The sequence below is a fragment of the Gracilinanus agilis genome, chromosome 1 (genome assembly GCF_016433145.1).
Source record: "Gracilinanus agilis isolate LMUSP501 chromosome 1, AgileGrace, whole genome shotgun sequence".
Taxonomy (NCBI): Eukaryota; Metazoa; Chordata; class Mammalia; order Didelphimorphia; family Didelphidae; genus Gracilinanus; species Gracilinanus agilis.
In genome coordinates this window covers 328581891-328606313 of record NC_058130.1, presented here as the reverse complement: position 1 = coordinate 328606313, position 24423 = coordinate 328581891, and the positions used below count along the sequence as shown (strand labels likewise).

Genomic DNA, 24423 nt, shown 5'->3' with positions numbered 1-24423 from the left:
GGGATGCAGCCAAAGCAGTTCTAAGGGGAAAATTTATATCACTGAGTGCATATATTAACAAATAAGGGACGGCAGAGGTTAATGAATTGGGCATGCAACTTAAAAAACTAGAAAATGAACAAATTAAAAATTTTAGATGAAAACTAAATTAGAAATACTAAAAATCAAAGGAGAAATTAATATAATCAAAAGTAAAAGAAATATTGAATTAATAAATAAACTAATAAATATTATTAATTACTTATTAATTTGGAAATAATAAATTATTATTAATTATAATTTAATGTTTATGTTTGATATTTATTCAATAAATTATCATTAAATATAATTGAAATAAATATTATTAATTTATTAAGAATTAATAAATAAGATATAGAAATAAATAAGAATAGAAGCTGGTATTTTGAAAAAACAGATAAAGTAGACAACGTACTGGTTAATTTAATTAAAAAAGGAAATAAGAAAACCAAATTAATAGTATCAAAGATGACAAGGGAGACCTCACCTCTAATGAAGAGGAAATTAAGGCAATCATTAAAAACTATTTTGCCCAATTACATGGCAATAAATTTAGCAATCTAGGTGATATGGAAGAATATTCGCAAAAATATAAATTGCCTAGATTAACATTAAAATAAATAAAATATTTAAATAATCCAATATCAGAAAAAGAAATTTAACAGGCCATTAAAGAACTCCCTAAGAAAAAAATAGTCTGGGCCTGATGGATTCACAAGTGAATTCTATCAAACATTCAAAGAACAATTAATCCCAATACTATACAAATTATTTGATATAATAAGCAAAGAAGGAGTTTTACCAAACTCCTTTTATGACACAAATATGGTACTGATTCCAAAGCCTGGTAGATCAAAAACAGAGAAAGAAAATTACAGACCAATCTCCTTAATGAACATAGATGCAAAAATCTTAAATATAATACTAGCAAAAAGACTCCAACAAGTGATCAAGAGGGTTATTTATCAGAATCAGGTGGCATTTATACCAGGAATGCTAGGATGGTTCAACATTAGAAAACCATCCACATAATTAACCATATCAACAAGCAAACCAACAAATACCACATGATTATCTCAATAGATGCTGAAAAAGACTTTGACAAAATACAACTCCCATTCTTACTGAAAACACCAGAAAGTATAGGAATAGAAAGTCCTTTCCTAAAAATAGTAAACAGTGTATATCTTAAACCATCAGCAAGCATAATATGCTATGGGGATAAATTAGAAGATTTTTCAATAAGATCAGGTATGAAACATGAATGCCCATTATCACCTCTATCATTTAACATTGTACTAGAAACACTAGCAGTAGCAAAAAGAGAATAAAAAGAAATTGAAGGTATTAAAATAGGCAATGAGGAGACTAAGCTATCACTCTTTGCAGACGATATGATAGTCTACTTAAAAAATCCTAGAGAATCAACTAAAAAGCTAGTAGAAATAATCAACAAATTTAGCAACATTGCAGGATACAAAATAAATGCACATAAATCATCAGCATTTCTATATATTTCCAACACATCACAGCAGGAAGAGGAAGAAAGAGAAACATCATTTAAAATCACCCAGGACAATATAAAATACTTAGGAATCCATCTACCAAAACAAACACAGGAATTATACGAATATAACTACAAAACACTTTTCAAACAATAAAAACTAGATCTAAACAATTGAAAAGCATTGATTGCTCATGGGCAGGATGAGCTAACGTAATAAAAATGACCATTCTACCCAAATTAATTTACTTATTTAGCACCATACCTATCAAAATACCAAAAAACTTTTTACTGAATTAGAAAATATTATAACCTAGTTTATTTGGAAGAACAAAAGATCAAAAATATCAAGGGAAATAATGAAAAAAAAAACTGTGAAGGAAGGTGGCTTAGCAGTGCCATATATTAAGCTATAATATAAAGTAGGAGACATCAAAACAATATGGTATTGGCTAAGAGATAGAAGGGAGGATCTGTAGAATAGACTTGGGGTAAGTGATGCCAGCAAAACAGTGTATGATAAACCCAAAGAGCCCAACTTTTGGGACAAAAATCCACTATTTGACAAAAACTGTTGGGAAAATTGGAAAACAACATGGGAGAGATTAGGTTTAGATCAACATCTCACACTCTACACCAATATAAATTCAGAATGGGTGAAAGACTTGAATATACAGAAGGCAACTGTAAGTAAATTAGGTGAACAGAGAATAGTATACTTGTCAGATCTCCGGGAAAGGAAAGATTTTAAAAGCAAGGAAGAGTTAGAAAAAATTACAAAATGTTAAACAAATAATTTGATTATATTAAATTAAAAAGTTTTTGTACAAACAAAAACCACGCAACCAAAATCATAGAGAAACAACAAACTGGGAAAAATCTTTGTAACAAAAAATTCTGACAGGGGTCTAATTATTCAAATATTCTAGGAGCTAAATCAATTGTATAAAGAATCAAGCCATTCCCCAATTGATAAATGGGCAAAGGACATGAATAGGCAATTTTCAGATAAAGAAATCAAAAGTATCAATAAGCACATGAGAAAGTATTCTAAATCTCTAATAATTAGAGAAATGCAAATGAAAACAACTCTGAGGTATGACCTCACACCTAGCAGATTGGCTAAAATGATAGCAGGGGAGAGTAATGCATGTTCTTGGGGATGTGGCAAAATTGGGACATTAATGCATTGCTGTTGGAGTTGTGAACTGATTCAACCAATCTGGATGGCAATTTGGAACTATGCCCAAAGAGTGGTAAAAGAATGCTTGCCTTTTGATCCAGCCATACCATTGCTGGGATTCTACCCCAAAAATATCATAGATAAACAGACTTGCAAAAAAATATTTATAGCTGTGCCCTTTGTGGTGGCAAAAAACTGGAAAGCAAGGGTATGCTCTTCAATTGGGGAATGGCTGGACAAATTGTGGTATATGTTGGTGATGGAATACTATTGTGCTCAAAGGAATCTAAATTCTGATTTTGGTTGTATTGTTTTATCATTATGATTATAGATAGATTCAACTCTAGTAAGTGTCCAAGGCAGAATTTGAATTGAGATTTTCATAACTCTGAATAAAGTGGAGGAATTCCATGTGAACTGGAAAGACCACCAGGAATTGATGCAGAGTGAAAGGAGGAGAGCCAGAAGAACATTGTACACAGAGACTGATACACTGTGTTGAAATCGAATGTAATGGACATCTGTACTAACAGCAATGCAATGACCCAAGACAATTCTGAGGGATTTATGGAAAAGAACGTTACCCACATTCAGTGGAAGAACTACAGGTGTGGAAACACAGAAGAAAAACAACTGCTTGAACACTTGTGTTGATGAGGACGTGCTTGGGGATGTTGACCAGAAAAGAACTCACCAATGTAACTACCAATAATATGTCAATAAATCTTGACTGTCCACACATATTAAAACCAGTGGAAATGTGAGTTAGCTATGGGGGAGGTGGGGTTTGAGGTGGTGAAGGGTAAAGTAAAAACATAAATTAAGTAACCATGGAAAATTATTCTAAAAATAAAAAAATTATAAAAAAATAAAGAGCATTGAGTTATGAAAATCTCAATTCAAATTCTGCCTTGCACACTTATTAGAGTTGAAGCATCCTGAGAAAGTCATTTTAACTCTTTAAGCCTCAGGTAAATCATTTGTAGAACGGAGGTAAAGCTGTTAGCTATTTAGAGGTTTGTTGTAAAAATAAAATGGCATAATATATGTAAAACACTTTTCAAACCTTAGTTGGCTACACTGTATCCTGTGTAAGCTGTTTTGTTTACTTTTTGTTTTTCTTTTGTTTTATTTATTTATTTATACTTTTTTAAAGGAAGAAAATAAAAACTACAATTATATTGCATTTATTCTTGAGAAATTGTAAGATTATTTTTCAGAACTGATCTTAAAATTGCATAAAATGTACTAACATATTCACTCTCTGAAGGTCCAAATAAATTAGGCTTCGCTGACCTTTTGGTTACAATTTTTCTCCTAATCTTATGTTTTTTATTTTTTCTGTAACTCATGACAAGTTGATTTTATTGAGCTATAGAATGAATCTACATATCTCTATCTATCTATCTATCTATATGACACATGAAGATACATACACATGCATGCCCATGCATTTTTTCTTTATAACTATTTGATTTTTAAATTTTTGGAGGCAGTAGCCTTCTGTTGTTGTTTTTTTTCCTTTGAAGTTCAGGCATAAAAACGTTTGACCAATCATAGACTGGATCATAAATTTAGAGCTGGAACAGACTTTGGTAGTCACTGAGTACAACCTTTACATTTTCCAGTTAAGGTAACTGAGGTTCAGCTTAATTAAATGAATTATTTGTACTTGGGCTCACACACAGGAAGTAAAAGAAAGAGTGTTATAGGGGATTTGAAGGGAGGTAATGTGGGGATTAGGTAGGATATAATAGGGAGATGCAGGATATAATATGAGGCTGAAGCTAGGGGTAATAATTGGTAGGATCAGGGAATAAGACAAGGCAAGGGATCCAAGGCTGGAGGTAATCAAGTGAATAGACTAGGTAGTAGGGAAGTTAAGGCAATATAGTGTATGAGGAAGATTCAATGATGAAGGATGGCAGTTGAGGTGGTAGGAGAAATAAGGGAATGTCTGAGTTCAGGGAGTATAATACTGAGGTAACAAGGATTGCCAGGGAGAGGATGAACTAATCTAAACAGGCAAACAGCAGTAGGGAATACAGACTAGGACTTAGGCTAAAGACAAACACTGAAGGGAAATAGAGTGATCGAAATTAACTATAGGCTTTAGTTAATATCACAGGAAGGGACTTGTTTGAAGTTACACTTCCTTCAAGATGGATATCCCGGCTTCCCTCAAACCCAGAGTATGTTGATTCTATTCCTCTTTTTCCCTTTCTTACTAATTAACTAATGAAGTAACCAAAATGTCTGTTTTAAACACAAAGGGGTTTATTGTCTTCTCAAGTTAGATTGTCAGGATAAAAAATCAAGGAAGCCCTAACAGCTACTTAGAGAAACCTCAGGTGGGGGAAGGGAAGCAGGCATGGAATCTGAGAAAGGTTCTGCCTTTATTCAGCTCTCAAGATGATTTTGAAATCAAAAGGGATTAGGATGATGGATACAAAACCTCTCTAGGTAAATTACTGCAAGGGTAGGGCTAAACTCTCACAGATTTGAACTAACTCTCTGATTCACTCTCCTTATTCACTCCTCAAAGACATTTAGGTAAGGGAATTGAAGGTAGGAAATGAGGTAGGATAGGGAGATTCAAAAGTTTTATCTAAATTAAACAAATCTCAAAAAACTGCAAAACTAGGCTAAGGTTTTAATCCCCAGAAGGAGCTTGGCTGGCCCTGGTTCCTCCATGAGTTCCCAGGTCCAACTGAAACTTTTTCCCAAAGTTCTAAACTCCTAACTGATATAAGAACTCAGCCAAAACCTGCAAAACTGTTATGCCCCCCACCCCCGTACTACAAGAGTCAGCATTTAAAACTCATAGGTCATGATCCAAAATCCTGTTTTCTCCCACTGAAACAATGTTGTTATACTACTGACCAAATGTCAATTAATCCAATCTACATACTTCACTCCTTTTTATAAAATGACCCATAGAACTCTAGGGTTTTATAAAGTTCTAGATACTAAATATCACTCAGAGGAAGAAAATAAGCATTTATTAAGCCCCTACTATATGTCACTATGGCAAGTGTTTTTTTAAAAAATCTTATTTGGTCCTCAAAATAATGCTTAGATGTAGATGCTCTTATTATTGTCATTTGACAATATAGAAAACTTAGAAAGAAGTTTAGTGTCTTCCTGACTCCAGACTCAACTGTCTAGTCACTGTGCCACATTGCTACATCTATACAGATATCTTCCTATAACACTTATTAAGTATATAGAAAATAACAGACTGGGTATTCAGAATCTTTCTCTGTATGCTCTTTTATGGCAAGATGATCCCCTTGAGTTCTTAAAGCCTTATCTGTGGAGTAAATGTACTAAAAAGACTTGGATGGCGAGTCTAGTGATAATGATCAGACTACCAAAGGAGCGAGACACTTGTATTGAGAAATTTGACCACATATTGGTGCATTTATTTTGGCCACACAACTCAATAGGGGAGTCAAATCTTCCCCTAAGACATAGAAGACTGAAGTGGCAGAGAGAATATGCATGCAAACACTAATGAACTCCTATGATTTTTAACCAATGATGTCAATGTCCCACTAGCCCATTTTTTTATATGATGCTTCCTTCCTAATTTTGAAATTTGTAAGGAAGCAGGAGTTCATGATGTAAGGACATTTTAAATAATAAGCAATAACAATTTTAGGCTAGGATTGAACAAAATATGGAGGGAGATTAATTCATTGAGAGATACCTAATATTTATTTGCTATTAAATTATTTTCTTAAAATTAATTTTAATAAATGTAATTTAGCTACCAGTGTCTTCGCTCTTCCATTCTCTCCCTGTATCAGAGAACGCATCATCTAAGAGACAGTTATATATACATAAATATAGATATAGATATAGATATAGATATCTGGACACTCATAAGCTATTTTTATGTATTAAATCTATAGTTGTGTATAATGTTTTCTTCATTCTACTCGTTTCAACGTTCCTCACCCAATGTAATTCTTTCTAATTAAAAAAAATTATTTGTTTTTGTAATTATTTGTAATTATTTGTAAAAAAAACCTTATTGTTTCTTGTGGCATTACATCACAATCATACACCACAATTTGTTTAGACATTCCCCAACTGATGGGAATCACCTCAATTTTCAATTCTTTGCTACCAGAAAGAGTGATGTTATAAATATTTTGGAACATATAGATTCTTTTCTTCCTTACCTGATCTCCTAGGGAAACAGACCCAACTATTAAATTGTTCTTGGGAAATGTCTACTTAATTCCTTTAATACAGGAAGGCAGTACCTCCTTTCAGCTTCTGATCACAATTCAGAACATACTAGTGAAAAGCTCTACTCTTTACTTGGCAACTTTATTTGATCTCTTCCCTCCAGGTGAAATATATATTTTGCTTTGCAAATGAGAGTGGTTAATACATATTTGTAGAATCTCATTCCAAGTATGTTTTACATGACATTTCACATATCTTTTAGTAAAATACATAGATGTTGACAAATTATGAAATGATGGTCACTTTTTTCACTTGATCATGACAAGAAATCATATTAGTAAAACATTTTCAACAGGATTTTTATGCAATTTATTAGTTATATGAGTTATATATTTCCTGTTGTCCTCAATTTTGCCTTTAGGACTAGTAGAAACCAAATGCTCATAGCATCACTGTGTAATAAACAAGCATACAAATATACCTTGGATCTTCAAAAAAAAAAAAAAAAACAACCTGGGACTCAAAAGTGAAAGATAGAATGATTACTAATAGGTCTGAGAAAAGGATGGTTAGATGAAACTATATTACATTTAATAGATTTAAGAATGGGGTTCTAATTTGAGTTTAAAATGAACTCCATATTTACAGAATGGTTGAGAAAGTGACAAAAAGAAAGCTTTCAGATTTTAGAAGAATGTTAATTCAACATGAGTCAACAGTATGGTGTGGAAACCAAATAAAGCTATTGTCAGTTATGTGGTTAGTCAGTGGTTTTTCAGTTGTGTCTGACCTTTTGTGACCTGATTAGGGTTAAGATTAAGATTGAAATACCTATGGATTTCACCATTTCCTTCTCCACTTCATTTTACAGATAAAACAGAAAAAAACAACAAAAAACGGGGTTAAGTGGCTTGTCATTCACCTATAAGGATCTAAGGCCAGATTTGAACTGAGGTCAATCAATCTTCCTGTTTCTAGGTATGACATTTGATCTATTGCCCTAGCTGCATTGAAATGTCAATTCTACACCTCAGAATAAAATTCAGAATACAGAAAAGGATATTCTTATTGTACTCTGTTCATTATACAAGAGGTTATCATCTAATTGTGTTCACTATTGGGTAACATATTGGAGGATGGAAACTAATAATTTGGAGTTCATCCAGTGGAAGAATATCTGAAAGTGAGGGGACTAGAGACCATTGTATGGAAGGATAAACAAAAGGAAGTGGGAATGTTGGGAATGTAAAATAAAAGAGTTAGAGGGAGATAAAATACCCTCTTCAAATATTTGAAAAGCTATCTTTTTAAAAACATATTCGATTTGATTTTCCTTGGATCCAAAGGGAAGAGTCAGAAGAAATAGTTAGATATCTTAGAGTGGCAGATTTTGACTTATGTTAAGGGGGAAAATCTTAAATATTAGAGCTATCCAAAAGTGGAATATGTTGTCCTGATAGGCAATGGGCTCCTCATTTTGGTAAATCTTCAATTGGTAGGTAGATCATTCTTCGATGAGATTATAGAGGAAATTGCTACTTAGCTGCAGGGTGGACACTTGAAGTTCCTTCTAACTTTAGGCTTTGATGTTTCTAAAAATGTGTTAAAAGGAGAAACAGCTAAGATAATCTGATCTCATGCAGGGAAGTCCTGCTTTTTTGATAACTACTTTCCCCAAATAACTTGGTATGAAAGATTAAGAGTCCAGAGTTCTGTTCAACATAACCTAGTTCTATCCCCTCATTTTGCAAAGGAGGAAATAGGCCCACAGAGGCCATGTGTTTTTCTCAATATTATGTAAGCCATAATATTAGGAGTTGAATCCATCCTCTCAGGGTCTAAATCTCAAACTCTTTCCACTAAGCCATACTGACTCTGGTTACCTGACAAAGTTTAATCATCAGATAAATTCCTGAAAATTAACTAAAATTACCTATGGGGTAGCAATCTTGAAGGTTAAGGTGAGCCCATTGGTGTGAATTAGTGATTTTTTTATCCTGATTTATTTCCTCCTTAATCTAGATAGAGACATCTGCACATATGGATTAGGTGTTTTGACTAAATATGAGTAATCTTAAATCAGAAACCTTTGGAAGTATAAGCAGGGGAGTTAGGTGGCATAGAGAATTAAGCACTAGATCTGGTGTCATGAAAACCTGGGGTCAAATATGGCATGTGACCTTGAGGAAGTCTCTTAACCTCTTCCTGTCTTAGTTATGTCACTAGCAAAATGGAGACAATAATGGTATCTTCCCCCAAAATACTGTTGTGAAGATAAAATAAAATAATATTTGAAAAAATTAGTAAACATAAAGGTAATATGCAAATATTAACTTTAGATTATGATGATATTGGTGGTGGTGATGATGGGAGTTTTTGAGAAGAATTTTAAAAAGACTAAATATCTTAGAAAAAGGAACACTAATATGAGTAGGAGATAGTTTCAAAAAATCTTATAACATCAACATTTTAAAAAGTTATTCCTTTATATATAAAATAAGGAAACTATAGATCTTTTATGTCTTTTCTCCCAATTTTTGCCATGAGGACGTTGAATGCTACAACTCTAAAGTGTGAACATGATTTAATGGGCTAATTTTACTTGTACTTAAATTCAGGGATAAATAAATTTTTATTCCCACTTAGGGTGAGAAAAGACAAAGAACTTCCTCAGATACATAAACTCTATGCAGTATATTATTTTTAAAGGGATATACATATACAATATACGAATGTGTGTGTATCTATCTATCTATCTATCTATCTATCTATATCTATATATCCATATCTATCTATCTCTATCTCTATCTCTATCTATCTATCTATCTATCTATATCTATATATCCATATCTATCTATCTATCTCTATCTCTATCTCTATCTATCTATCTATCTATCTATCTATCTATCTATCTATCTATCTATCCTGTTCTGAATTTTAGATGAAGCAAAAAAAGTAATATTGCTTCTTTCTCAATGAACTCTGGTCACAATGTATTGATGAATTGTGAAACCATAGCAATGGAAGGAACACTGACAATGAACCAAAGTTCAAATTCCAATTCTGTCATTTGCTATATGTAAACATGAGCAAGTCACTAAGCCTGTTTGGGCCAATGTTTACTCTTTGATATCAGAAATCTCTTCTAATTTCAGGCCTTTTAGTCCATGAAATTATGGCTCCATCAAGGAATCAAAGCAGAACATCTACCATGTATGCCTTAATAACACTAAGAATAAAGGATGGGAAGATAAAGAACCATTCTATTCTAAATAAGCCTCAATCAAAGCTGAACTCAAAGCTAAAAGCTAATTGGACCCATCATAATAGCAATGCTCAGTGATCTCCCGTGCTTGGGGAGCAAGTTAAGCTCCCCTACCAAGATGACACTTAGCTGGTATTTGTTCCCAGGCTGTCAATTCAGATCCAGTCCCCTTCCCATTGTACAACACTGACTGCATTAGTGTGGCAAATCCCACACAGCAGAACTATCTAGAATTCTAAGTAAACTTCCTAAATATTCAGGTAAAGAGAAGTTAAATGAATGCAGGATTAGGTTTAGACAAGTTTGTGGCAATTATGGGTTAATATAAAGCTAACCCAGAATCTTTGACCATCATTTCTGTCTGACTAATTAACCCAGGGATAAAATAATTTGCAAAAACTGGCTCTTGAATGGTCTGATATTATCAACTACTTCCTTAAAAGGCCTCATTTTCTGGCCTCTGACTGGTTAAATCCTCAGTCAGGCCTCATTATCTGTCAGGACAGGGGCTCAGATGTAATCTAAAATAGATTCTCCAGGTATATCTTTATAGGAAGTGTGGAACAGCAAGCCTTTAGGGAGCTGCCAACAAAAGGTTTCTAGGTTTGGGAGGCTTTCCTTCCCCCAAGGCATCTGTTTGCTACTGGGCAACAAATAAAAAGATGATAACTTTTCCAGCAAAAAGCAAAAACAAAAACATGTGGTCCAAGAAGGTAACTACTGGTTTAAAATTTCCCTGTCAAATTTCCAGGCAATTTAAGACCACAGTCCACGATATCATTGTCTTTATGATGAAGAAAACACTCCCTTTTTTATAACTACAAGCACATTTTCGGGTGTAATTTTCATTACTAATAAGGATAATGAAGAATTCTTTAATATACTATAATTATAATTGCCATGAAGTTAGGATTTCCAATCTCAATGCAAAGACAGTATGCCTAATAACACAGAACAAACATGGCTCACCTTGGAGACATTTTCTCTGCTTTGTAACTTTGTATTTGTTGACCTATGATTATAATCTTGTCGCTTTATTATCTTGACACTTTAAATTTTTTCTGATGTGCAGTTAATGCATGATCTAAGAAGATATCCAATTAGTAATTTGTCATATGCAATTTAACTAATAAGCAAGTTCCTTTCATTTGAATTTTCTGAAGAACCAGGAATAATCTCATGAAAAAAGCCAAATACATGCTGTTCAATCTAAAATAAGTACAAAAAAATTCTTCTTTTCATTTTCCTGTAATGCATTTTAGATCTTTGTCAACCCAAATTTTCAGGTTTATGCTTAGTCCGTTAAGAAAAAAAAAACTGAAGACATATCTCAGGACCTTTGACTATTAATCAATTTTCACTAGAAGTAAATTTTCAATTAATGAATGCCTAGGGGAATTATTTGAGTGTTGTCAAATTTAAGGGCTAAGTTTGGATGGTGTGATATTTTAAAAATTTAAGTCTGAAATACTATTTCAAATCATAACCTCTGCCTGTCTATACATCCTGTGGGATGGTAATCTATTCTCTCCCAACCCAAATTTGTGAAAGAGGAGTTATACAATTTATTAGAGATTTTTCTCTAGGTCTTTTAGTATTTCATGGATCCCTGCTGCAAAACTTTAGTTGTCTATTACCCCTTGTTCTTCTTGGTATAAGGTTCACTCACCTATTTCTCTCATCTTAAAGGTACTTAAGTGATCATGTCTTTTCTGTCATATCTTGAAACTGAGTGGTAAACTGAACTTACTAACACACACTCACTGTATACCATTTCCTTTTCTTTTTTAAAATCATTAGATTTGATTCTTCTAAAATTGTGCATAAAATAAACATATATGTATATATGCACATGCATATGTATATATACATATATATACACATATATGTACATATATATGTATATATAACATCTTCAAAAAATAATAATGTTAGCAAGATGAGATTTAGTAGCATAGAAGGACTTGAAAACAATGCACGAGTTCAAAAATATAGTCCAAACTCTTTTTTAGTATTTGGGACAGGTCAATTCATTGTCTGTCTGCAGTACTTCAGGATGACTATATTGATGAGCTAATTCAGTGATCAGTACACCTAGCTGCATTTAATCATTTGAGAAAAATATATAACTGTTAATATTTAGTATGACTAAAGTAAAATGCAATTAAATTATAAATGATATTATTCTAAAAACTAAACTTCTATTAATGTGTCCAAAGTTGGATATATATGTATGTATACCTTTATACATACATATGTTTTCAATTTCACACTGTTGACTAATAGTGAACTTGTAGTCCTATGGTGTCATATTTAAATATAAATTGATCCTTTGATTTAGACAAATTAGCATTATCTATTTGTAATTTATAGGTAGCTAAGAGGAGCAATGAAGAGAATTACAGGCCTGGAGTCAGGAAGATCTGAACTCAAATCTAGCCTCAGACACTTAATATTTGTGTTACCCTTGGCAAGACACTTAGCCCTGTTTGCCTCAGTTTCTTCATCTGTAAAATGAGCTGGAAAAGAAAAAAAGGTACGCCAGTTTCTTTGCCAAGAAAACCTCAAAAGGGATCCCAAAGGGTTAGACACAAACATTTTCCAAGTACTTTATATACTCTGGTTCAGGCCTCACTTTGAGGTTTTGCAATTATGCACTCATGGTCATGATTCTGAAATCTGTTTTAGTCCATTACTTCAGGGAGTCACATTAATGATTATATATTCCCTTTTCTGTTTAATTGTTTACCATGTATATGCTGCTAGCTCAATCACTGTAGTACTCTGGATTTCATACAATCAGTAAATATTCATGTAAATAGGGACATTTAGAGAACCTCATTATCTAGAGAGAATCCCACTTGTGCTTGGACTTCTCACAAAAAATATTCATGACTTTGTGGGAGACATTAGATAAGTATCTGTTCCATTACTTTGATTATGCATACCTCCATTAATAATGAGAATAGAAAGATGGTTGAACAAAGTTATCTCAACTGCATCAATCAATGAGTCTTGTATGATTTTTAAGAGAAAATCATTTGAAATATATTTCCTTCAAAAATGGACATAATAAACTTATAACAATAAAGCAATGTAAAATGTAATTCTCTATATTTTGTAATTGTGTATGAATATAAAGTTTGGTCTGGTTCAGAAAATAGTTTTTGAAAGTTTACCTGATCTCTTCTCATATTATCATCAAAGATACCCTGGAAATGTATATACATAATTCTCATAAAGTTTATGTACAGAGAAGAAATTAGGCACATTGATTAAATAGCATTTAATTTCTTTTCAAGTATTTTTAAAAATAATTAAAAAAACAAAATTTTGAGGTGTTCTATTCATTTGAACTTTTTTGTTACTGAGATATCAAAAATCATTCAGGAAACCCTTTTACAATTGTATCTGACACATTAATAAATGCCTGCTGACATTTGTTTTGTTGCCCCTACCATGAGTTTCTTCTCAAATGTGTGACATCTTCAACTCCTCTATCTCTCTTATCCTGACCACTGTCCTATATCTAATCTAGTACCAATTTTATTGGATTCTACTTTCATAAAATCTCATAAACATCTCCTTCACTCCTATGGCACTGCCACTCTTTCAACACAAATGCTTATCACATGAACTACTGAATTAGCTTTCCAATTGGTCTAACTAAATCGTCTCTGCCTCTTGTGCAACCTCAACTTACTGTCAAGATAATTTTTGTTCCCAAATGTGAAGGACTGACCATGTTCCTCCCCTTCCCTCTCCACTTCAATCAACTCCAGTTGCTCTCTATCATCACTGGGATCAAAAATAAAATTCTCTGTCATTCAAACCCCTCATGATTTGGTCCCCTCTAACATTTCCCATCTTCTTTCACCTTACTCCCTCCTCTCCTCATGTAATCTGAGATATAGTGACAATGGTTTCCTTGTTGTTGCTTACACAAGACACTCCTCCAAATGCAAGAATTTTTACTGACATTTCCCAGGCTTATAATTTTCTCTTTTGTCATCCCACATTGTAACTTCTCAAAATTTCTAGGTAAAATCACATCTTCTAGATTTCCTTGATTCCTTCCTTTAGTGTTGGTGACTTCATCTAGTAATTATCGTTAGCTTTCCTGTATATAATTTATAGATAAAGAAATTTATTTTTTCTCTAAAATCCAATCACTCAAATGTACAAAATCTGGTGGTTCCTACCATTTTGGAAAAACTTCAAATATAAACTCTATCACTAATAGGTCTGGGGCATGGTAAAGTAGATAAATAACTGGGCCTCAAGTTAGGAACAACTGAGTTCAAATCTGGTCTCAGATACTTTCTTAGCTCTGTGACCCTGGGCAAGTCACCTAAGCCTGTTTCCTCATTTACAAAATGAGCTGGAGAAGAAAACAGCAAATTGCTTCAATATCTGTCAAGAAAATCACAAATAGGGCCATGAAAAGCTACACAAGACTGAAAAATAACTAACAACAATGATGAGTCTGTTGTTTGAAGACTAGCTTAGCTGAGTTCAGAAAGCTTCATTAATAAAAAGGTAAATAATTTTTTTGCTTGGAAATTTTTATTGATAGTTTGTTTTGAAGTATAATCTCTGCTGATAGATACAGAGATGTTTTGAAGTGTTGAGATATGATCAGATTATCACAGATCATGAGTTAGAAGAGATTTTGGAGGTTATTTAGTTAAATCCTATCATTTTACAGATGATAAAAAGTCCCAGAGAAATTAAGTGACCAGGATCACTTGGCATGGATCTGAAGCAGGATTTGAACCTAGATCTTTCTGACTTCACACTAGTATTCTAGTCACTAAATTACACTGACTTGGGATATGAAAAAATTGCCATGTATAGGATTTATATACCACACATTTAGTAAAACCTTAAAAAAACTTACTGTGCTGACAGTGGATCCCATTAAATCCTCTAGGACATTTACATACATATCCTATGAAGGTATCTCCTCGGTAAGCTTCACTGATTTCACATGTTCCCCCATTATGGCATGGGTTAGGAAGACAAGGTCCTGAAAGGAAGGCAGAACACAATGATTAGGTTGTGTTTTTTTTTAATTTCTACATGTCACAGTGTATTCAAAAATATAATTTTACTAATTGTTCTGCATTGAAACACTCAAAAGAAACAAAAGAAAAAATCGTTATAAACCATCTGTCAGTGTGCCCTGTTGAAAGCAGGAGATCTAGGTTATGTTCTTGGTTATTTTCTCCTTCCAGATCTAACATTTTCTGCATGACTAAAAATATTCCTGAATCATAGTATCTCTTTCAAGAAGTTTTTCATACCCCTTGCCATATGCCACCCACTAGTTTGTGTAAACAGAATGATTTATTCTCATACTTGGGGAAAACTATAAAATACTCAGTGAAGTAGAGAGCTGAGTTCATAATAAAGATAATTGGAGAAAGAGAAAGCTTTGAAAGTGAAGTTATTTTATTACATTTTATACACACACACATATATCTATATCTATATCTATATCTATATCTATATCTATATCTATATCTATATCTATCTATATGCACACACAGTTGGAGGACAAATGTACCAAATGCCATAGAAAAGGTTTTGAGAATGACAGTTACATCAAATTTGGTAACTATGTCTTTAATGGTTATCATACAGACAGGATTCAACAGAGTTTTTGGAATAACAATAAAGTTATATATTATACATATATTTATATTTGTTTTATATATTATATAATTTAATTTTATTTATATTTATTTTATATATGTATATAATAACAATAAAGTAGCTAGCATTTATACAGTGTCATAATGTTAGCAAAGTACTTTACAAATATTATCTTATTTATCCTTACCACATCTAGGGTTATCACTCCCATTTTACAGAAGAGAAAATTAAGTTAAGTGACTTGCTCAGGAACACACAGCTAATTATTTTCTGAGACTGGATGTGAACTCAGTTTTCCTGATTCCATTTTTTTGTTCCTGTTTTTATAATAACATGCTTGTAAGTGATGAAGCTACGCTAGAGAAAGGAGAGGACAGAGAAGAAGGGAGAGAGTAAAGGAAGAAGGGAGAAGAGGGCAGAGACCAAAAGAGGAAAGTGGGGCAGGGAGAGGGAGGGGGAAGAATGAGAGACAAAGGGAGAAATTGAGCTTGGTAGTGAAATTGGCAAACAGAAAAATGGTAATAATTTCAATAAGATATAAGATTATGAAGGAAGAAGCTATGTGGTCCTGTGTAATTAGAAATCTTGAACCCTTGGATTTCACGTCCCAGAATCCTTTTCCCTTCATCCATATAGTGTCCTTAAGTATTGTACATAAAAGTTTGCTGTAACCCTGCCTTGTTAACTCTTCTTCCTATGCTCTCCTCCAGGCTCTCTTCCTGCTTTTGGCATTCCAAGCAACTCTCTCATTGCTAATGCTATCATTTTCCTTTTTCTTCCAGTTATTAATTAATATATTCTCATAAGAATATAATACTTGAAGCATTTGGATATTAATTTTAAGCTTACAGTCCACACCATAGATTATAAACTTTGAGAACTAATGATAAGTTTTTTTTTCTATTAAAAATGGGAAAGATAAAAACATTTTGGTATGATGAGATGGACCTTAGATTATTTTGTTTTTCCCTGGCTGCACTACTTTGAGGCTTCTCTGACCTCTCCATCATGAACCTGGGAGCTCATTATTGGGAAAACCTCATCAGCCAACAAGATCCTTAGTACTCCACCATATCACTATCATTTGTCCATCTGATTGGAATTTTGGACCTTGAACTCCAAATCTTCCATTTCAAGAGGGTGCTCAGTTTACACATCTTATTTCCCTCACATCTTAACTGTTTTGGGATTTCTCTGACTTCTTCATCATTCCCTTTGAGTTACAGTCCTTGCTCATTTCCTTTTTTGTGTTTCCTTTTCCCATTAGATTGTGCATTCCTTTTGAGTGTGAACTCTTTTTTTTTATTTGTATCCTTTATGCTTAGCAATGTGCCTGACCCATAGCAGGAACTTAATAAATTTTTATCGATCATTGTTTATTTGGAATTAGAGGTCTTAGGTTGGTGAAGTTAACTAGTATAAATAAAATGCCCTACTTGCAACTGTTTTCTCGTCTACAAAATAAAGGATCAGAGTGTACAATCAATAAGTTCTATTTGAGCTCTAAATTATATCTCTGATGCAACATCTAAAGTCAGCTTTGTGACAAGGTGAAGGCAGAATAATATGAAGGAATTCATGCTAGCTGGTCTCAATTTTCTTTGTAAAATAACATAAGAGAGATAAGGTTATTCATTGAGAATCAGGATGAGAATTTGGATGTAGGTGTCTGCAGAAGAGATCTGAGACTATCTGAGAGAATATAATATCTGAGTAATGGATAAAAGATTGGGTGAATAGCATCAGGGGTCAGGTTGAAGATGCACAACAGAATTTGTAATGATCCAGGCATTGCTATGTTCAGCTTCTTCCTCCAGGAGCTCTATGTAACCTCAAAACAGGAATAGATACGATGATGGATGATGGATATATTTCAAAAAGCTCATCCAGAGCTAGGAGAAGATAATACGACTTAGTAAATGGAAGAGATTGAATGTTTCCCCAGATGGAATTATTTCTATGCTTTTGATTCTCAAATCTACATTCTATTCATAACCTTTCTGCATATCACTGTGATATCTTACACTTGAAATGTCATGGACATCCTTAATTTAACATTTCCCAAACTTAACTCGGTTTCTCCTCTCCTAATATCTATCTCAGTTGTTACCTCTTGAGTTCATTAGGTTAAAATCATACTCCAGGTCATCCAGAATGTAGGTGTCATCTTCAACTTTTCAATCTGTCTTACCCACCCATATTCAATCTATTTCCAAGTCTTGCCAATTTTACCTTTGTGACATTTTTTGCATGTACCTCCTTCTTTCCTCTGACACTGCCAACACTCTGTTGTAGTCCCTCATTACTTCATTCCTAAGCCATTATAATAACCTTCTGCTTGATCTTTTTGGCCTGACGTACCTCCCCATTCCAGTATATTCTCCACTCTAAACCCAAAGGTTTGATCGTGTTACTCCCACTATTTGATAAATTCCAGTGGCACCCTATTACCTCCAGGCCAAAATAAAAAGTCCTATTTCCTTTGTTTGATATCTGAAGCCCCTTCAAAACCTGATCCTTTTACTTTTCTAATCTTTTCACACCATAAACTACCCTATCTGCTCCCCACCTTGAACTCATTTATCCAGTGACATTGGTTTCTTTAATGGTTCCTACACAAGGCACAACCATCTCCCAGGTCAGAGTATTTTTCTCTCAGACCTGGAATTCTCTCCCTCCCCATCCCTGTCATCTGGCTTCCCTGGATTTCTTTAAGATCCAGTTAAAATTTCACATTCTAGAGGAATATTTTCTTATTCTCTCATAATTCTAGTGTTTGATAATTTCTTATGTTTGTGATATGAATCTTACTTGTTCATGGTTGTCTGCATATTGTCTCTTATTATTAACCTGTATGCTCCTTAAGGGCAGATACTATCTTTTGTTTTCATATTCTGAGAAATTAGCATAATTCCTGTTACATGATAGGAACTTAATGTTTATTGATTGATTGAATGAAAGAATAAATGAATTATAATAGTCTTTGTGAGGTCATATGATAAATTTGAGGATGTGATAGATAACAAGAGCATATTTTTTAGACATAAATGCCATATTAGAGATGCCAGAGGTCATATTATAGCTAGATAGACTCTGTCAGAGAAGAATGATGGACCCCAGGCCATCTTATTTCAAGTCTTCTTAAGTAATCAAGTCTTTTATGAAAAACCATGCTAAATAACTTCACCTATATAATCAATATTAATTTCTTATCTTCTCAAAGATGGGGGAGCTATGAATGGGAGGGAGATATTTTGGAGCAAAAGAGTGATGATAAATTTTTACATGTGATTTAGAAATATTTATTGGAATTAGTAATACAAAGGTATAAATATACATGTTTACACATATATACACACCTATTTACATGCTAAAAAGATATGTGCCTATCTTCTGTTTCTATTTTCTGGAAATAAATCTTGTTAAAAAAAGTTTCACCAAAATGCATTTATATCTTTCCCTATATTATAAGGTGTATCAGATACTTCTGGTTGGCTGTCAATGAGATAAACTAATTTACTCTCAGTAATGTGGAATCACTTTAACAAAGAAAATCAAATCCTATTATAACATCCATCTACCTATCCACCAATCCATTCATTCAATAAACAAATGTGCCTGCAGATGTTATAGTATATACACAAATGAAGCGCAAAGGGGTATCAGAAGAGAGAAAAAGGAAAAAATAAATCAAAATCATTACTCTTGCCCTTCAAAAGCATATATAGCCTACCTGAAGTTGGGAAGACCCAGCATGTACTTATGAAAATGAAAGTAACAACAAAATGTTGCTAGTCATCATTTTCAAGTGTCCATTTACCTTTTTGTCAATTTTGGTCAATTTTTTCCATCCCCAGCTTCATAATGCTGACTCTCCATAGATCACAAAGTTAACCATCCACTTTCTTAACAAAAGTAGCTTAATTCTCCTCTCTAGAGTTGTGAAAGCAGGAATATAGAAGGTTGAAAAACTAGTTTAAAAATCCTTAACACCAAACTTAGAACTAATGATACAGGTTTGTACTTATAGCCACATAGTTAATTGAATTCAATTTATTTCACCATTTAAACTTTCTGTCATTTTCAATGTTTTTACTTCAGTTATGCTGTATTTTCAGTATATTTACCATGCATTAAAAATAAAACATTTCAATAAAACATTTAATATTCTTCTTCTTATGACTTCAAGTGTCTATATTAAGATATAATATTGTATTTGAAGAGATAGAAGACAAAAAGAAATAAAGAAAAATAAAATTTTGTGTAATAAACCAAACTGGACTGGAAGTCCAAAAAATCCAAAATGGACATGGATATGAATTCTATGTTTTCCACTAACCAGCAGTGTAAAAAGGGAGAAAATTTGTTTAACCTGGCAGGGTCTCCTATTCATTAATGAAAAATGAAGGGGTAAGGTTTGATTGAAATGGAAGCCAAGGTGCCTTCCAGGTATATTTTTATAATCCTGCCATCCTATGATTGTACCAGCTATAAAACTTAAATAGGATTGGAAGCAGCAGAAGTCATAATGGCAATGGTTGGTAGTAATTTATATCTAGATCCCAGATAATACTTATAATTAAAAGCTGTTGGGTAGATTTTGTGCTCACTGAGCTACTCATTTTACCAGGAGCCTCACACTCATTATGATGCCACAATATTTTCACCCTAATTGACATTGTTCAAAACTCTAAGAGTTAGTTACAACATCAAACTAGAGATGACAGAATATTAGCATGTGTAATCTTTTGTAATAATTGCAGATATCTTAGTTCTCTGGCAAATATGTAATCTAGTAAATCTAATTTCATATATCTGCTATGGAAATGTTATATTCTCCTGATTTGACTATTAACCTGGAAATGAAGACATGTCAAAAAGATGAAATATTTGCAAGATAATATAGTACATTAAGAAGATAATTGAATGTACTATCAGAATTGAATTGACTATCAGAATTCATTTGATATGGAAATAATTTTGTTTTTAATGAAAACAAAAAAAAAAAAAAAGGAGAGGCTTACCTAATAGCCTGTTAGGCCCCCTATTTGGTCAAAAGACAACCTGGTAAATTTTTGAAGGATTTAGAGGACATTGAACCCCCAATGTTCACGTTGGCCTTTTTTGATATCTTGAAATGAATATTCACTATATTTCTTAAAATGATCTTTTTTCTTTCTCCTTAAATCATTATTAATTATTACCTTATTAATTTATCTTATAACAATCCCAACTTTCATCCTACTGTGGAATGTACCTGAATATACTAAAAATGGACCTAGAGTGACTAGCTGTTTAGAATTTTCTTGTCTCTCCACTTTTTCCACCCAAAGGACTAATAGAAATAGGGGAATGACAGTGGAAATGTGCATCACTACGGGGGGAGGGGGTGGGTTTGGGGGGGAGAGAGTAAGAACATGAATCATGGAACCACAGAAAAAATGTTTCTTAAAAAAAGTCCCTCAGAAATGTCCTGGATGATTGCATTGCTGCTGGTAGAGAAGTCCATTACATTTGATTGTGCCACAGTGTATCAGTCTCTGTGTACAATGTTCTCCTGGTTCTGCTCCTTTCACTCTGCATCAATACCTGGAGGTCATTCCAGTTCACGTGGACTTCCTCCAGTTCATTATTCCTTTGAGCACAATGGTATTTCATCACCAACAGATACCACAATTTGTTCAGTCACTTCCCAATGGAAGGGCATTCCCTCATTTTCCAATTTTTTGCCACCACAAAGAGTGCAGCTATAAGTATTTTTATGCAAGTTTTATTTTTCCTTATAATCTCTTTGGGGATAAACCCAGCAGTGGTATGGCTGGATAAAAGGTCAGGCAGTCTTTTAGTGCCCTTTGGGCTGGATAAATTCTTACAGTGATCTCTAACCAATTTTATGTTCTCCATGTGATAATGAAAGTTGCCATACATAGAACTAGTAGCAAGTGGTACTATTATTCACACTTTCTCTCCACCTTTGTTTAGAATGAGCTATTCTTTTGAATGGCACATGATTTTTTCATTAGCTGCTCCTAATTTGGAAGAGTTGTTTTCTTTTGAAGCTATGGATGCCTGCCTCAATGACATTCTGACCAATTCATTTCTCAGCCATTGTGAGGGACCCTGTTAATTTATTCTTTCTTACCTGAGGTATGAAAAATAAGTGAATAGCTCTTTCTTTAACTCTGAACCTCTTGTATCCCTCACCCCCTGCTTTAGTTAGAAATATTACTCTGTCAAAAATACAATGTTTTTTAAATTTCTCTTTTTTTCCAGGAGGTTCTTATTTTCCTTTTCAAGCTGATTTTTTTGGGGAAAAAAGTACATAGTTTATCAATGTATTTTGTTGACCATTAAATCACATTTCTTCCTAAGAATACAAAAAATAAAAAAGTACAAAAATACATACATTTTAAGATATTAAGATGGGTCTTATCACTTGGGAAACATTAGGGTCAACAGTTTCTTTGACCACATCTGGTGAGGAAAGTAAAAGAGGGAAGGGAAATTCACCTTCTTCTGTATACTCTTTACTATATAAGTTTTCATGTCTTAGATATAGTTTCATAGTTTATACCATAAGTATCCCTCAAGCATTCATTCTTCGCTCCCTTCTTTTCTCCCTTGAGAATATCTTGCTCAGTGATCTCATCAGCTCCCCTGGATTCAAGAATTCTCTTAATCCTGATTTTTCAATCTGTTAATCCTCTCTCCTGACTCCATTCTCACATCTCCAATTATCTGTAGTGTCTAAAAAACTGGATATCCCACTGATATCGCGAATTCCACATGTCCAAAATGTAACTCATTTTCTTTTCCACAAAACTAATTTATTCTCATTTTCTTATTATTTTCAAGAGCACAAGATCTTAGTGTCTTCTTTGATCTATCACTCACAATCACATCAAATATAATATGTCTCACTATCTTCTTATTCTATTTTCACAATATTCCTCACACATCCCCTTGACTCCACTCATATAGAAGACCTTGGTATAGGTCCTCATTACCTAATATTTGGACTATTGTCATTCCTTCTGATTGGTCTCCCTAAGGCAAGACTTTCCTCACTCCAGCCTATACTATTTTTATTTGGTAAAGAGATATTTGTAAAGGAAAGGAAAAATCTGACAGTATCACCCCTTCCTTCTGCTTAATAAAATTCCAGTGGCTTTTTAAAAACCTTCAGAAACAAATGTAAAATCTTTTATTTAGTTTTTAAATCTCTTCACAACCTGGCCCCTTCTGGCCTTTCCAAGCCACATATACCATACTTAACATCACATATTTTAAGACCTAGGAACACTGTCTTTCCTTTTCCTCCCACAAGATACTCCACCTCTGACTTCATGTCTTTCCATTGTCTGTCTCTAATGCCTGGAATAGTCTTCCTCCTCCTCCTCCTCCTCTTCCACTCCATTTTCTGACTTCTCTGGTTTTCTCCAATACTTTTTTTCAAAACTTACCTTATACAGGAGTTCTTTCCCACCACTTCCTATTTACCTTCCTTTGAGATTACTAGATCAAAAATAAATGAGAGGGGCAGCTGGGTAGCTCAGTGGATTGAGAGCCAGGCCTAGAGACAGGAGGTCCTAGGTTCAAATCCGGCCTCAGACACTTCCCAGCTGTGTGACCCTGGGCAAGTCACTTGACCCCCATTGCCTACCCTTGCCAATCTTCCACCTATAAATCAATACACAGAAGTTAAGGGTTTAAAATCTAAAAAAAATAAATAAATGAGAGTCTGTAAATGTGTGCATGTGTGAGTATAGAACATATATAGTTGTTTCAGGTTCTCTTGCTGATTAGAATCCAAGCTCCTTGAGGACTGGAAATATGTTTTTGCCCTTCTGTGTATTCTCAGAACTTAGCACAGTTGTTGGTACATAGAACTTGCCTAATAAATTCTTAGTGTTGATGATGAGGATGATGGATAATGATGAAGAGAAATAATGAGGATTCATTAGTTTTGGTTTCAGTAATATAAAACTTGTCTATGATTTTTTCATTCCTCCATAAATCTGGGATTCCATTTTCTGCTTCTCTAAGTAGCTATGTGTCTATTCCCAACCTTCCCTTTTTCCCACAAATCCAAAGAGTTTACTAACATTAACATTCTCATAATTGAAGTTCTTTCTTGTCATCAAATGACATACTATCTGTCATTAGGTATTTAATAAAATATGATTTATTTTGCCCTAATAAAACAAAATATAGTGTCACAGCTTATCTGGACATAGATCTCCTCATGTTCACATAGAGATATATCTTGTCAGTAGGGCAAGAGATGGTAAATGGCATAGTGATATTTTTGTTCTCAGGAGCCCACAAAGTCAAAAAAAACTTATACTACAAGTAGGTGGGGCATTTTATGTTTTTTTGTTAAATAGGATGTTACTTAAGGTAAGCCACAGCAATGAGGTCTGAAATATATCATTGTCTTCTTTTGGTAAAACCTAGTCCCTAAGTCATGAAAAGGCAATTTTCAGATAAAGAAATCAAAACTATCAATAAGCACATGAAAAAGTGTTCTAAATCTCTTATAATTAGAGAAATGCAAATCAAAACAACTCTGAGGTATCATCTCACACCTAGCAA

The 24423-nt window shown here is 33.5% G+C and overlaps 1 protein-coding gene across 1 annotated transcript in view; it reads right to left on the bottom strand.

The window, feature by feature from the left end:
- EDIL3 (EGF like repeats and discoidin domains 3) overlaps positions 1-24423 on the bottom strand; it is a 516255-nt gene that overhangs the window by 328184 nt on the left and 163648 nt on the right. Inside the window, exon 4 of the mRNA XM_044680592.1 lies at positions 15071-15199. Within this exon, the coding sequence (XP_044536527.1) occupies positions 15071-15199 (129 nt within the window). The remainder of the gene's footprint in view (positions 1-15070; positions 15200-24423) is intronic.